General features: G+C 42.4%; 2 protein-coding genes across 3 annotated transcripts; both read right to left on the reverse strand.

Moving 5' to 3' along the window:
• Nucleotides 1-626: 626 nt before the first annotated feature.
• LOC121308405 (cyclic GMP-AMP synthase-like) lies at nucleotides 627-6437 on the reverse strand. 2 transcript variants are annotated; one of them, XM_041240781.1, is made up of 6 exons: nucleotides 5543-6437; nucleotides 4158-4568; nucleotides 3577-3872; nucleotides 3042-3267; nucleotides 1654-1932; nucleotides 627-1371 (listed from the first exon to the last, which is right to left on the reverse strand). In XM_041240781.1, the coding sequence occupies exons 2-6, from the start codon at nucleotides 4552-4554 to the stop codon at nucleotides 1238-1240; spliced, it is 1332 nt and encodes a 443-aa protein (XP_041096715.1). In that variant the 5' UTR covers nucleotides 4555-4568; nucleotides 5543-6437; the 3' UTR covers nucleotides 627-1237. The 2 variants fall into 2 exon arrangements, with proteins under 2 accessions (XP_041096715.1, XP_041096716.1); XM_041240782.1 differs by lacking the exon at nucleotides 5543-6437 and having other exon boundaries at nucleotides 4158-5197.
• Nucleotides 6438-7937: 1500 nt separating this feature from the next.
• Nucleotides 7938-13220, reverse strand: LOC121308407 (elongation factor 1-alpha, somatic form-like). Its single transcript, XM_041240785.1, has 8 exons — nucleotides 13113-13220; nucleotides 11717-11878; nucleotides 11199-11378; nucleotides 10526-10822; nucleotides 10227-10377; nucleotides 9207-9463; nucleotides 8759-8993; nucleotides 7938-8393 (listed from the first exon to the last, which is right to left on the reverse strand). Exons 2-8 carry the CDS (start codon nucleotides 11858-11860, stop codon nucleotides 8269-8271), a joined length of 1389 nt encoding a protein of 462 aa, XP_041096719.1. The 5' UTR covers nucleotides 11861-11878; nucleotides 13113-13220; the 3' UTR covers nucleotides 7938-8268.
• Between the last annotated feature and the right edge of the window lie 181 nt (nucleotides 13221-13401).

A 13401-nucleotide genomic window follows, 5' to 3' on the forward strand; every position in this document is an offset into this window, starting at 1 on the left:
TGGATCCAAGATCAGGTCCCTTTACAGCTGGCCTCTGAGGCAGCGTTCAGAGCTAGATCGAGTGTGGCATTATGCAGATTTAATAAGAGGAATGAGAATTGCCCTTCAAATATATTTCTAGAAACCCTGAGGTTTCCCCACAATTTAAATACTTAAGCTAAATACAGTTTTACTATTACAGTTATGCTAGTACTGTATTGGTATAGTATTTTCAGCTTCCATCCACTTAAAATATGCAGATGTAGCTTGAACCTCAAACCGCAGTGTATCGATGGTTATGTAAATAACACCAAGCTCTAGACAATGAGTTTCAAACTTTAAACGTGTTCCTGTTTACAGGTAAGAACTCAACTCTACTATGATGAATACGACAATGTTCATTATAGTAATCGTTTATTTATTAGTTTAACAATGTTTAGTAAAATGTGACCAAGAGTGAGTTTTTGGAACATTAATAAATAAAGACGCGAGAGTCTGTACGATTTATTTATACACTCAATATAATATAGAATTATACATGTATCATGGTTAGTTTGGTATAATAATTGTGTAAAAAGTTATTGGTAATGTATTTAGTTTTTATTTGTGTCTATATTTATTTGCACAAAATTAATTGTGCTTTTAAGTTTACTGTTTCAATTTAAAATGAAAGGTTTAACTGTAAGTAGACAGAAACCTCAGTGTGATAACATTAGTAAATATCACGAGATATGGTAAAGTACAAACTTAAACCAGTTTCCTATGTTTTGGACACAGCAGCGTAGTGCATCCTCCTCTATCTTTGTCTACCCGTTTACCATTTTTCCCCAACATTACTGTGATCTCAGGCGGTATACAAATTTGTCAGCCGGGGCCTTTAAACTATGTGCCACGTATGTTCACTTCTCATTAGTCAGTTTCCTAGTTAAGGTGTTCGCAGTTCCAGGATCTGATCAACATTACGGGTCAGTGGAGCCTGATCCAGATCCTTGTAGTAAAACACCATCTCATGATCCGGCATTCTGTGATCCCAGATCCAATCTCATTGACTTCTGTACTGACTAGTGATTATACCAATACATTATCGTGAAATACAAGTTTTAGTACTGCAATGTGAGGGGGACATTTCCCCTGCGTCCCCTGTGTAAATTACACCTATGCTGACCCCCGTCCCCCAATCCACTAGCTATCTATCTATCTGAGCACGACCATCTGAGAGTGCACATTTGCTGTTATTTGCTGCCTTAGCTTAGGCTTTCTAGGTGAGATGATTTACGCCTGTAGTGATGTACCTATAACAGGTGGTAGCATAAGTCTCGCAGCATGTCTTGTTCCTGCCATGGTTCTTTATCATTTGCTTTTCAATGTGAGAGAATGAGATCCTCCAGCTTTCTGTAAAAACAACAGGGATGGGGTTAGAGGGTCTTGGTCAGAAACAGTAACTGCTTCAAATCAACTGTGCAGATTGTGGTCTAAGTACTACTGGTGTACAGAATATTTTATACAGAGCACTTATTTACAATAAAAAAGTTATTTATATTTCATTAAACACCTAGTAAGTGTAAACCATAGGAAGTGAGGGAAAAGCAGTAAAGCAACTTGAAAGCATGTGGAAGAATGGTAAAAAAGTACACCACTTATCATCTTTCCTTTTGCCTCTGCCCCTCCGCTTACCCTTGGCTTCCTTACTGAGACCCCTGCCCTTTGGTTGTTTGGGTACGAAGTAAAAGCTCTGGCTGGTAAAGGCTTGTCTACTTTTCTTGCCGAGCCAGTCCACAATGTTCAGCCCCTTCTTGGTGGCCTCCGGCCATCCCTGAAAAGAGGGGATCTCCAGGGCAGGAACCAGATCGAGAGAGATATCCACCTCAGCCTTGTTATTGAGCAGAGACAGGGTGATGGCAGGACAGCCCGGATTCCGCCTCTCCAGGGACCAGTACCAGCCAGGGACAGAAACTGGAATGGATTAGAGTCACATTCACCTTCAACACAATATAAAACAGGAGGTGCTCTATGTTGAATGAACAGAATCCAGCTATTAATTAAAAAAAACAATCTGCTTTGGTGTTTATTTTCTTTCTCTATAGCTGTGCAGATTAAGTCTCAAGCCACAGGCTGTCCAGAAATTAAATATGTATGTGGCAGAGAGGTGCTGCCTGTTAATAGTGTGTGTGGGAATGTAAGGTTGGCAGGGATAAGGTTAAATCTATCCCTGCCAGGAATCACAGATGTGGCCATTCTCCAGTTAGGAAATGGGGGCTAATTGGGGGGGCGGCCACATGTGTAAAAGGAAGGAGAAAGCCTTTGTCTGGTGGAGGGGTTTGTGTTGTGATTTTTGTGTTGTTTTGTATCTGTAGTAAAGGCTAATTCCCAGCCTACAAGTGATTTATTATATTCTTTGAACCTTTTATTTTGGCCCTGTTTTTGTGTTTGTTTTGTTAATAAACGTGCGCACCAGCACTTAAACTGTAGCTTTCTATCTCTGGGTCTCTTTCCTGCCGGCAACAGCTTGGGCCTTGATGCTACTCTGCCACATGTGAAGTCGGAAGTGAGATAGTGCCCCTTGTGACCCAGAGCAGGACTGCAGTTTAAAAAGGGATAATTGTATCTGCTGCAACCCCAACACATCCCAAACCCAGAGGGATGGTGGACTGGAGGACGTCCTTGGTGTTCTTGAGGACCAAGGTTGGTACCTTGCGTGCGAGGAGTTCGGGCACAAGGTGGTATGGTGCCCTCTCCAAGAGGAAGAGGAAGAGCTGCCTGCCCGAAGGGTGGAGAAGACCAAACTGCCTGTCCCAAAACGAAAGAAGGGGAGCAGAGGAAAGGAGCTGGTGCTATCTCCAGCACCAGAGAGGGAGGTGCTGCCTGACCCAAAACGAAAGAAGGGGAGCAGAGTAAAGGAGCTGGTGCCATCTCCATCACCAGAGAGGGAGGTGCTGCCTATCCCAAAACAAAAGATGGAGAGCACAGGCCGTTCCCGGAGGCGAGGAAAGGAGCCGGACGTGACCCTGTCACATCAACATTTCCCATTTCCAGTTTGGTGTGAGTGAGGGGAGCCTGCTCACCTTTGTAAGTTCGCATGAACTTCTTAATGAGGTTCCTCATGTCCTTCAGGATCCGGACTGCAGAGATGGTGAGACCATCCTCCAGCAGGAAGTCCTTTAAAGGGGAGCGCGTGGGCTTACACAGAGACACCCTGTAGAACAGTCCTGAGAATCCACACACCTCCGTCCAGGTAATCCGGGGGGTAGGCAGGATCAGCATCACATCAAACTCATCGGGGTTGTTAGTCTGGAAAATAGAGGGGAAGGGATCTCAGTCTTCAGTGGTTTATGGTCTAGAAACAACTCTCGTACACTCTAAAACTCTCACACTAACTCCCTCTCTCCCATGTTTGTCTTGTAATGCATTTATTTAGTCTCCAAGTAAGAAAAAAATCATATTACAGGTTTTGCTGCATTAACATGTTTTTATTTTCTTTTTATTCCAGTGATTGCAGTATAGAGTTGCTTTGGCTTTTGGTCAGTATGTGTTTTTGTAAAGTGCTTAGCAGTGATTTATGTGAAACCATGTATTGTGTTGTTCAAGTAGCACTGTTACCTTTACAAGCTCGTAGTAGCTGCCGGTGGTGAGCTTGGTGATGTCACGGAAGTACGGCTCCTCCTTGTTCTCTTTTAGATATTCCATCAGCTTTTCTACAAGGTTGTTTACCATCTCAGCCGACCAATTCGTGTCACTGCGTTTCAGCTTCAGACTCTTTGCCTTCGCCTTGATCCTCCTCCTCAGCTCCCTGTCCTGAGGGAGGGAGGCTTGGCTCCATTGCTCCCACTCGGGGGAGGCTGGAGGCTGTGAGGGGTGAGGCCCTCCACAGAGAAAGTCATCCAGCAACTCGGACCCTGCAGTTATTCATAAGCACAGGAGGTTGTAAATCATCTTTCAGAATCCTAATATGTTTCATTTAACTGTTGGCTTTAGGTGTATAGTTTCAGGGTTCTGTGTGCCTCCTTACAGAGCAGATGCCTGCTGTGAAGCTCAGCAGAGCCTTGTCGTATTGTATACAGGACACAATGTGCACTCAATGAACTGCAACAACTCAATAACCAAAAGTTTAACAGTGCAGGAAAACGTGTTCTTGCTTAATTCAACTTTCCCTTCAGTTTGTCTTCCTCCATAATACTCACCTGCGAGCGCTTTCCTTTGTCTCCCCCTCTTCCCCCCGCTGGCTGGTGAGACTCTTGGTGGCTCCTCCTCCTCCCACTCTAACGAGAACTCTGGTGATCCAGTCAGCCCCCCCACACGTTCGGGCCCGGCTTGAGGGAGGACACCTGAATCTGCAGGCAGATCAGCCACCTGGAAACCTGCCAGCTCTGCCACAGGAGCCAATCTGAGCTTGAGCGGCGCAGGATAGACCGGTTCATTTATCTCCACGGACAAGGATTGCCTCTGGATCCTCTTAGTTGGGGCGGCAGGGCTGCTTCCTTGATTGGACTCCTGTTTCTTTAGCTTGGGGGTCTCCACTCGACTCTTCTGACCAGACTCTAGGGTCTCAGTTTTCCTAGATGGGGTCACCCTCTGCATATTTTGTCTGTCCTCTAAAAAGAAAAAGAAACCTTGCACAGAACAGGAATAAGTGATCTTCTTTAATTCACATTTGTGTCCTGGTTTATGATCTTAGATCAGTCAAGCCATCAAAGGCCTTATCAACATATCTCTCCTCTGCCTGCTTCTTATTTGGAAGCCTGGCACCTGCTTGCTGTCCCATCCTACAGCTTTTCAATAATTAAAAGCAAATTAGTTTTCCCCTCTAGAGCCACATATACACTGAGCTTCAGGGCATATTCCCAACAACAACAAAATAGTAATACGCAAGTCATCAATTGTTTCATCCTGAATTTTAACTTATTACTTGCAGAGCCCTGTCATCTTGACAGGCTTTCACTTTAGAGAAATAAAATTATATAAAATTGTTATTGTTTTCCAAACAAACTCCAAAGGTTCCTGGGCTCAATGTCATACCAACCACTGCACTCTGTTAATTGCAATAGTTAAATAGAGATGATCAGGAAGCTCTCAAAACCCCTTCACGTCTCATTGGAAAATGTTCAGTGACAGTTTACATATCTGCTTTATTTGTAACCATTTCCTAGTCATACAAATAGCCTCTAATCAAGCGACGTAAAGTACCTTGAAATCTTGTTTTGGTTTTTACATCGTTTTGGTACTAAATGTTGCATAAGTTCAGTTTCACTAGCACTTTGAAATATTGCAGCCAAGATAATACACATTTACATTTCCTTTTTAATTATTTTAAATTAATTTTGCAAGTTGAATTATTAGGTGGTACACTGTTAGAATCAAATTCATACTAATCTTACTTAGTAAACATGTATCATGAAATGATCTTAAACAAACAAAATGTTGAAAACATGACTGTTTATGGTGCCACCTACCCTGTAAACGTTTACCCATTTTGCAGTTTTCCTATGCTTTTACCATAGTTTACCGTATTTTTAAATGTGCTTTTACTACAGTACATTTTTATGTCTACTACCAAGTGTTTACTCACCTGTGATCTGTATATCTGCAGACAGCTTAGTGTTCACTGCTGATATCAAAGTAGCACTGATTCACTTCCTCAACTCCTTCTCATTGGTCCAGATGATTCCTTATATCACTATCCGGGATTACTTAGCGAATTCCCAGAACTGACATCACAGTCATAAAAATGAAACTGCTGGAGACCGCGAGCTGCCAGCTCTCAAACAAATCAGCATGTCTGGTAGCGTCTGTGATGTGTTAGTTCTGTGATCCAATAGGGTTGGCTGTAAGTGGGCGTGCATGAGGGGTACCGTCTTATATGAACCTGGAGGCTCCTTTGATTGTACCCAATTCCAGACTCATAAGAGATTTATTAACTTTGGCTCAGTAATTCGTAGCTATAGCTTTCCCTGGTGAATGTCACTGTAACACAACTTAAAGGTTATTTAGGGGCTGGTTTCACACAAAAAGTCTTTTACAACCGAATGTTACTTTAGATAAGGTAGTCCAAGACTAGCGCTTCTCGGGCTGTGAAACCAGCATTGCATGTTACATGAGTAACTCTGTAAAACGACATTCTTCACCATAAAAAAACAAAAAAAAAACAAAAACAACAAAAAAAAAAACACCCTGAAAATAAATATTGCACAATGCTCAGCTCATTTAATTACAGTTAATTATGAGAATTTAATAATGAAGTGTAATGAATATGAAGTAAGACTACAACTTGGTAAAATTACTGCCACAGAAAGGTGAATTGTTTTCGTGTGACAGATAACCCGTTATTGAGCTTGACCAGAAGAATCAGTACCAAAAACTCACTGGATCCCAGTATGGCAGCCATGTTAGATCACAGGTCAAAGTGAAAGATACCCATAGCATTTCCATAATAAATAAATTTGATTTCAGTTTAAAGAGTAAGTAGCAGGGTTCTGAAAAATATAGCCTTACACGTCCCCAGGTGTTGCTACAACTGTTTGTATTATGCTACTATCATGTATTATGTACTTTCCACTGTATTTATTGTATTATGCATTGTTTTTTACTATATATCATGTATTATGCATATCTCTGTATTTGAAGTATTATGGATTTTCTTGTTACTGCATCTTTTAAAGTGCTTTGTGATGGTGCTCCACTATGAAAGGCGCTATATAAAGATTGATTGATTTAAATAACATACCTGCAATTATTCTTTTCACTGTTAACATCCACTTATAACTTTAAAGTCTGTTTCAAAAGATCTTTTCAAACGATCCATGATGTGGTATGGAACAGAAAAGCCAGAGCACTTGTTTTATTCATTTTTTTAATTGCTCTTCCTGCAGTGATTTAGAGGCCAGATCTCAAACCCCAGTGCACCATTTTGAAAAAAACTTTGAAACAGCCTTTAAAGTTTTAAGTGTAAAAAGGATATTAACAATAAAATGAGGTATTACAGGTACATTATTCAAACAGTAAACGTAAAACACTGTATTACTCTTAGGTAAATACAGTGCTGAAGGTGGTGTGTTTCAGTACTGGTGGGCACGAAACGTGGAATAGAGCGCTTGGGTGTAGAACACTACAAAGCAGCTGAATTATGGGATATATAGCTGTAATTCGTATTATCCGTCACGGACATGAAAAGATGGGCTATATGCAATATAGCTGGGGGATGTATGAGGAAGTCTGTCTGTCCACACATCGATCGGTTTGTGTGTCACTTACACTTGTGGATATATCCGGAGCGCTGCTTATCCAATGTCAAGTTATTGAGAATATCAGAACTGTAAATATGCTTATTTTTACTATTCTGAAATGCTGTTGATATACCTGAGGGCTCTGATGCTACGGTTGCAACTATTTTTTGATTCAGTTTAAATTGTTTGTTTTCTCTTTGTTATGGTGTGCTTCTTGAAATAGTTCAGTGCTATAATTTGAGATTCTCTTGACTGTTTCAGATAGTATGTGGTCTGTTTAACTGGGCTGATTAAGAGCGTACATACGCTCTATGTAACATGAAATTCAACTTTTATATGAAATCATTCCTTGTGCAGATTTTTTAGATCAAAAACTGTAATGAAGCCCCGTGTGAATCTACTTCCATGATATGCAATCACGAGACATGCTTTCCCTCAGCTGTGGCTACTGTATGTACAGATGCAAGTTGATCCTTACCACTCCCTTGTGAGTTTGTGTTATAGTGTGGTAGACCAGAAAACTGTACAGCTCCTACTCAAACCCAATAACAGACACCAGGGTTCAGTCTGATTTCTGGACATTTATGTACCAATTCCAAGTTTGGGATAAATTAAGTAACCAGCCTTCACATTGTTGCTAGGACGTTTACCTGGTGAATTTAGCCCACTGCATCAATACCATTAACCACCTGTCCTCAAACTTCAACACAAAATGCATAGAAAAAAAACACTACATACAGCTAGTGTGCTCATTTTTATTCGTTTCCAAGTCTTGTAGAAAACTAGAAAACAGAATGGTTCCTTACAACTAATCCAATTTTTTAGAAACAAAAACCCCTAATTTTTGCGATTTGTTTCACAGTGTGTTGGTATTTAAGGAACAGAATGGCACTCCCCCCCTCCCCCCCTCCCTTAATTAATTAGGTCTGAACTGTCCTTTCCTGCGAAAACTCTTTCGATGGGTTTTAATCAGCATTAGCCAGTCCTTAATGAGAGAGAACAGGGTCCAAGAGGTGGTTTCCGGCTGCGATTGAGACCCAGAACGAAATCGGACAGTCCAGGAGATGGTAGTTCATTTCTTTTTAGCGGCTTTCTCAGCAGACTTGGTGACTTTGCCTGTGCTGGGTGCCTTCTTTTCGACGGACTTGATGACACCGACAGCGACCGTTTGCCTCATGTCACGCACAGCGAAACGACCTGCGAGGGGAGAGAATGTTTCAAATTCTTAAATGTGGAAATACTTCTTGACCGTGTCAGAGCACAGCTTTGGGCATTCAGTCATTCTGACCTTAATAAACGGTCACGTAAGTATTTTAGCAATGACATACTTCCTTTGTCTTTTAATAGTATTAGCAAGATCTCTGTTAGCAGAAAAAATAAAAATAGGTTCAGATAAACGCATTTGCATTGTTACATATGTATTTATTTCTCAAACTTAATTCAAGGGTGCACTGCAGAACCCACAACTGCTGCAAAGGGTTCAGTATCTTTGCCCCACTACACAGCCACAAATACATAAAAATATGTTTGCGCTGGCACTGCTCAGTCAGTGCAAGACTCACCGAGGGGAGGGTAGCTGGAGAAGCTCTCCACACACATGGGTTTCCCAGGGATCATGTTCACAATGGCAGCATCTCCAGACTTCACAAACTTGGGGTTGTCTTCCAGTTTCTTACCGGAACGACGGTCAATCTTCTCCCTGAGCTCAGCGAACTTGCAGGCAATGTGAGCAGTGTGGCAATCCAGCACTGGAGCGTAACCAGCTGCGATCTGACCAGGGTGGTTCAAAATGATAACCTGGAGACAGAGAGAGAAGGGGGAAAGGGGACAGGAGGGTTAATGGACTGCAAACTAACTGTTCAATTCTATCCAGCCACTCTCCTGGTGCATTTCTTTGACCTGAGTATTTATTCATATACATAGTTTAGAATATAGGTTGTTTTTTGTTATGCTTTAAACATTTAGACCACTGTTGGACCATTTCAAGTTTCAACTGCTGTGTTTCCTTACCTGGGCAAGAAAGCTGCCAGCCTCACCAGGTGGGTCGTTCTTGCTGTCTCCAGCCACGTTGCCACGACGGATGTCCTTGACAGACACGTTCTTGACGTTAAAGCCAACGTTGTCTCCGGGAAGAGCCTCGGCCAGGGTCTCGTGGTGCATTTCCACAGACTTGACTTCAGTGGTCACATTGGCAGGGGCAAAGGTGACGATCATGCCAGGCTTCAGGGTACCAGTCTCCACACGGCCCACGGGTACAGTTCCAATACCTGGGGAGAACAGGAGACAGGTCAGCACAAGCCGTGTGAGTGAGCAGTAGAAGACAGAAGACAGTTTGCAGACTACACTTGAAGAACTGTATGTGTGACGAGTACCTGTAAACTTTAGCGCCACTCTGTAATATTTATAATTGGATTGAAGAAGCTGCTGTGAACAATTTGGGACAACAAATTAAAAGGTGAAATCTTTTAGTTTTGCTTTTACCATATTCGCTGGTGTAAAAGCCGACTTTGAACCATCATACGCGCTATTTTGACGCGTATTACAATACAGTACATGTTTTTTTTTGTTCTGTATAGCCTACAATAGTATTATTTTAGTATACAAGCCCCACTCCCACTTCCTTCCTAACCCACATCTCCTGGATGTAAACAAACCTGGGATTAATTTTTTTATATGTAGACAATTTCACGGATTAGTTTTGCCAAATCTTGAGATGTTTGCTTTTTGATTTGAGAGAAATCAGAAGCATTTGCTCTGGCAACGAGGGCAACAAGGGCTTGCCACCACAACGGAGGTGCTGCTGTTTCCCACAGAAGCACCTTGCTGCAGGGTCACCCAATAGAAAAGGTTATGTTGTTGTTATTATTATTATTATGCCCCCTCATAGCGTCGCCGGTCATCGCAATCAGTAAATACAGGCTTTTATTATAAATTATATATCTGTTCATATGTTGGCTTGCGTATTAGTCGACCCCCCCAACTTCAGCATTGCGTTTTGGGTGTAAAATTCTTGAACTTTAAAGTTCTTACCTCCGATCTTGTAGACATCCTGCAGGGGCAGACGCAGGGGCTTGTCTGTGGGGCGCTGGGGAGGGATGATGGAGTCCAGCGCCTCTAGCAGGGTGGTGCCGTTGGCATTGCCCTCCTTACGCTCAACCTTCCATCCCTTGAACCAGGGCATCTATACAGGGCAGAAGAAAGGGTCAATGATCAACTTGCTTGACGCCTGTAAATTATCCTCAGAAGTGTTGAGGTTCGACTGCTGAGCACAACGTAGATCAAATGACTAGCAAGTTATAGTTATAGCTAGTTCACCTTCAGATACTCACGTTTGCGCTGGGCTCCAGCATGTTGTCTCCATGCCAGCCAGAGATGGGCACAAAGGCCACAGTGGCAGGGTTGTAGCCAATCTTTTTGATGTAGGCGCTGACTTCCTTGGTGATTTCCTCGTAACGTTTCTGGCTGTAGGGTGGCTCAGTGGAGTCCATCTTGTTGACGCCAATGATGAGCTGCTTCACACCCAGAGTGTAGGCCAGGAGGGCGTGTTCACGGGTCTGTCCGTTCTTAGAGATACCGGCTTCAAACTCACCAACACCTCCGGCAACAATCAGCACAGCACAGTCAGCCTGGGGAGTGAGAAGGGGAGAGACACTTAGAACATGGACAGGTCAGGGAGAGAATTACAGTTGCAACTCAGACCTTAATGACTTCATTGATTTGGTCATGACGTTTTATTTTTAAAAAATAACTTATTTAACATAGAAGCAGGTCTTTCATTAATAACACAGAACATGTCAATCAATCACAGTGCCAATATTACACTTTGTATTTATTTTAAATGAGTTACTGCCGTTCTATAACACAGTAGGTGAAGCAGATTTGAACATTAAGCTAATATTTGGTTGTATCTGGTTTCATTGTAGTTGCAGAATATCCCCTTCATCATGAAATTCAAACAAAGACAAGCACAGCCCTCATGTAACCCTCGCCTCTGCGTCTTACCTGCGAGGTCCCGGTGATCATGTTCTTGATGAAATCTCTGTGGCCGGGAGCATCAATGATGGTGACATAGTATTTGCTGGTCTCAAACTTCCAGAGGGAGATGTCAATGGTGATACCACGCTCACGCTCAGCCTTCAGCTTGTCCAACACCCAGGCATACTTGAAGGAGCCCTTTCCCATCTGGAGACGGGGGGACGGGACGGGGTACGACGACAATACACTCAAATCAGTTCACACCCTCAACCACATTCTCAGATCAGCCAATCATGACAGACTGGATATGTATTTACTGCATGCACACTGTTGCACAATTCAAAGTTATCAAATTCTCTTCCCAGATGTTGCAGCAGATGGCGCTCCTGCTCTATATAAAACTCAACGCGGTTAAATCACGCACTCCTGTAGTGACACCAACTCTCCACTGCAGCCTGATGTCGCCCATTTTCTCTGTTTGTCTGACAGACTTTCACATTGAAACATTATCTGCACGCACTAATTAAAAAAAGCTGAAAACCTACCTCAGCTGCCTCCTTCTCGAATTTTTCGATGGTCCTCTTGTCGATACCCCCGCATTTGTAGATGAGGTGGCCGGTGGTGGTGGATTTACCCGAGTCGACGTGTCCGATAACGACGATGTTGATGTGGGTCTTTTCCTTCCCCATGGTGGTTGTTTTTCACTACTAAAAAATGTAAACCTGGATGTCAAAATACACCAATTCCCACAGCTTAATCGATACAATACCGGGGTAGCAGCTATTCATAAAATAGACTAACGAACTCATAAAACCCTCAAACCCACTGACTGTGTGATTTATCGTTGCATTTTAATATATACCGTACACAACAAATATAATATACGTGAGACTGTACACACGGCCAACGCAAACAAATACAGCGAACGAGTGAAAAGCCCTATAATATGTTAGTTTGTTGAAGTTTTTTTTAACCCAGTCCTCCATGTTGAGACGCAGTGCCAGTGCTGTGGCAGACCTCCATGATGAGACAGCGAGCCCGCTGACTCAGCGCAGCACACCCCGGCTTCAATCGCTCACTGTCAGGCATTTTATAAACCTCTACTACAGGACACACACTGCTAATTCAAGGCTGCACCGCCACATTTAACAGGCATTAGCACAACCCCTATATTAAAATGTGCTGTAATATCACTGTATAAGGTATATGGATGTATTTTTAACCTATATCAAGCGAGGCCAGCATGCGGCAGACATTGGAGACAATGGAATTGCTAAACTTCCACCAGCTGCGCGGTGCGGCCGCATTTGAGCCGATTAACATATATTTACACAGGAGTGGTGAAAAGATTAAACACTTCTAACAATATCTTCACAAAAAAATTATAACTGTGCAACAGAGGCTTAATTTTATAGGGAGAGTGACTGGGGTGCGAGGATGGATTTGGATTCTTACAGACAAAAGCCTTTTCACACTCCAGGAACTTTAATCGGTAAAAAGCAACACTGAACTTGCGCACCTGTACTATACAGTAAATAATAAAGCTTCTTCTTATGTGTGTAGGGACTAAAAAAAAAAAAAAACTTTATATAAAAAGAAACTGCACAATAACATTGCCAACCACGCCCTATAAATAATAAAAAAAAACGAAACCAAGATAGTATTTTTTTTTTGTTAATGGTTCCCCTCTCTCCCCACCCACCACAAAAATTAAAAAAAAAAAAAAAAAAAATCGTTTAAGCTAGGAGCCTAATCCTTCCCCCTTTTCTCAAAATGGCTGCGCTCAAATAAAAAATGGCGATTTCTGTCGTTTATTAAATTTCACTCAAATGATACAAGACGGTAAAACCAAATGAACCTCTACACCTAAATACACTGAAATAGTTACCGATCAATGCTAGCATAGCAGAAATGCCTTGCCTAAAATAAATGCATACCCACCAGTTGAAGTTAGCAATAAGCCGCAGATTCTCTCTGGGTCAGAGCCGTAGATAAAAGGACCGGATTCAGGCCCGCAACGTGCTTTTATACCGGTACTGTTGGGGCGGTGCTTACAGATCAATTTGTTTAACGGTGGAAGAGTGTTATATTAAAACATGAGTTGTGTCTGTATATAAATAAGCCATTGGCTAAGAAGCCTGAAACCCAGCCCACTTGCAGAAAGTGAGTGCTAGAGTCTCCACCTCTGGCAGAGACACGTGGGGGATGATGTAGTCTGGCTGCAATGCCT

Source organism: Polyodon spathula, unplaced genomic scaffold (genome assembly GCF_017654505.1).
Source record: "Polyodon spathula isolate WHYD16114869_AA unplaced genomic scaffold, ASM1765450v1 scaffolds_687, whole genome shotgun sequence".
NCBI classification, from domain to species: Eukaryota; Metazoa; Chordata; class Actinopteri; order Acipenseriformes; family Polyodontidae; genus Polyodon; species Polyodon spathula.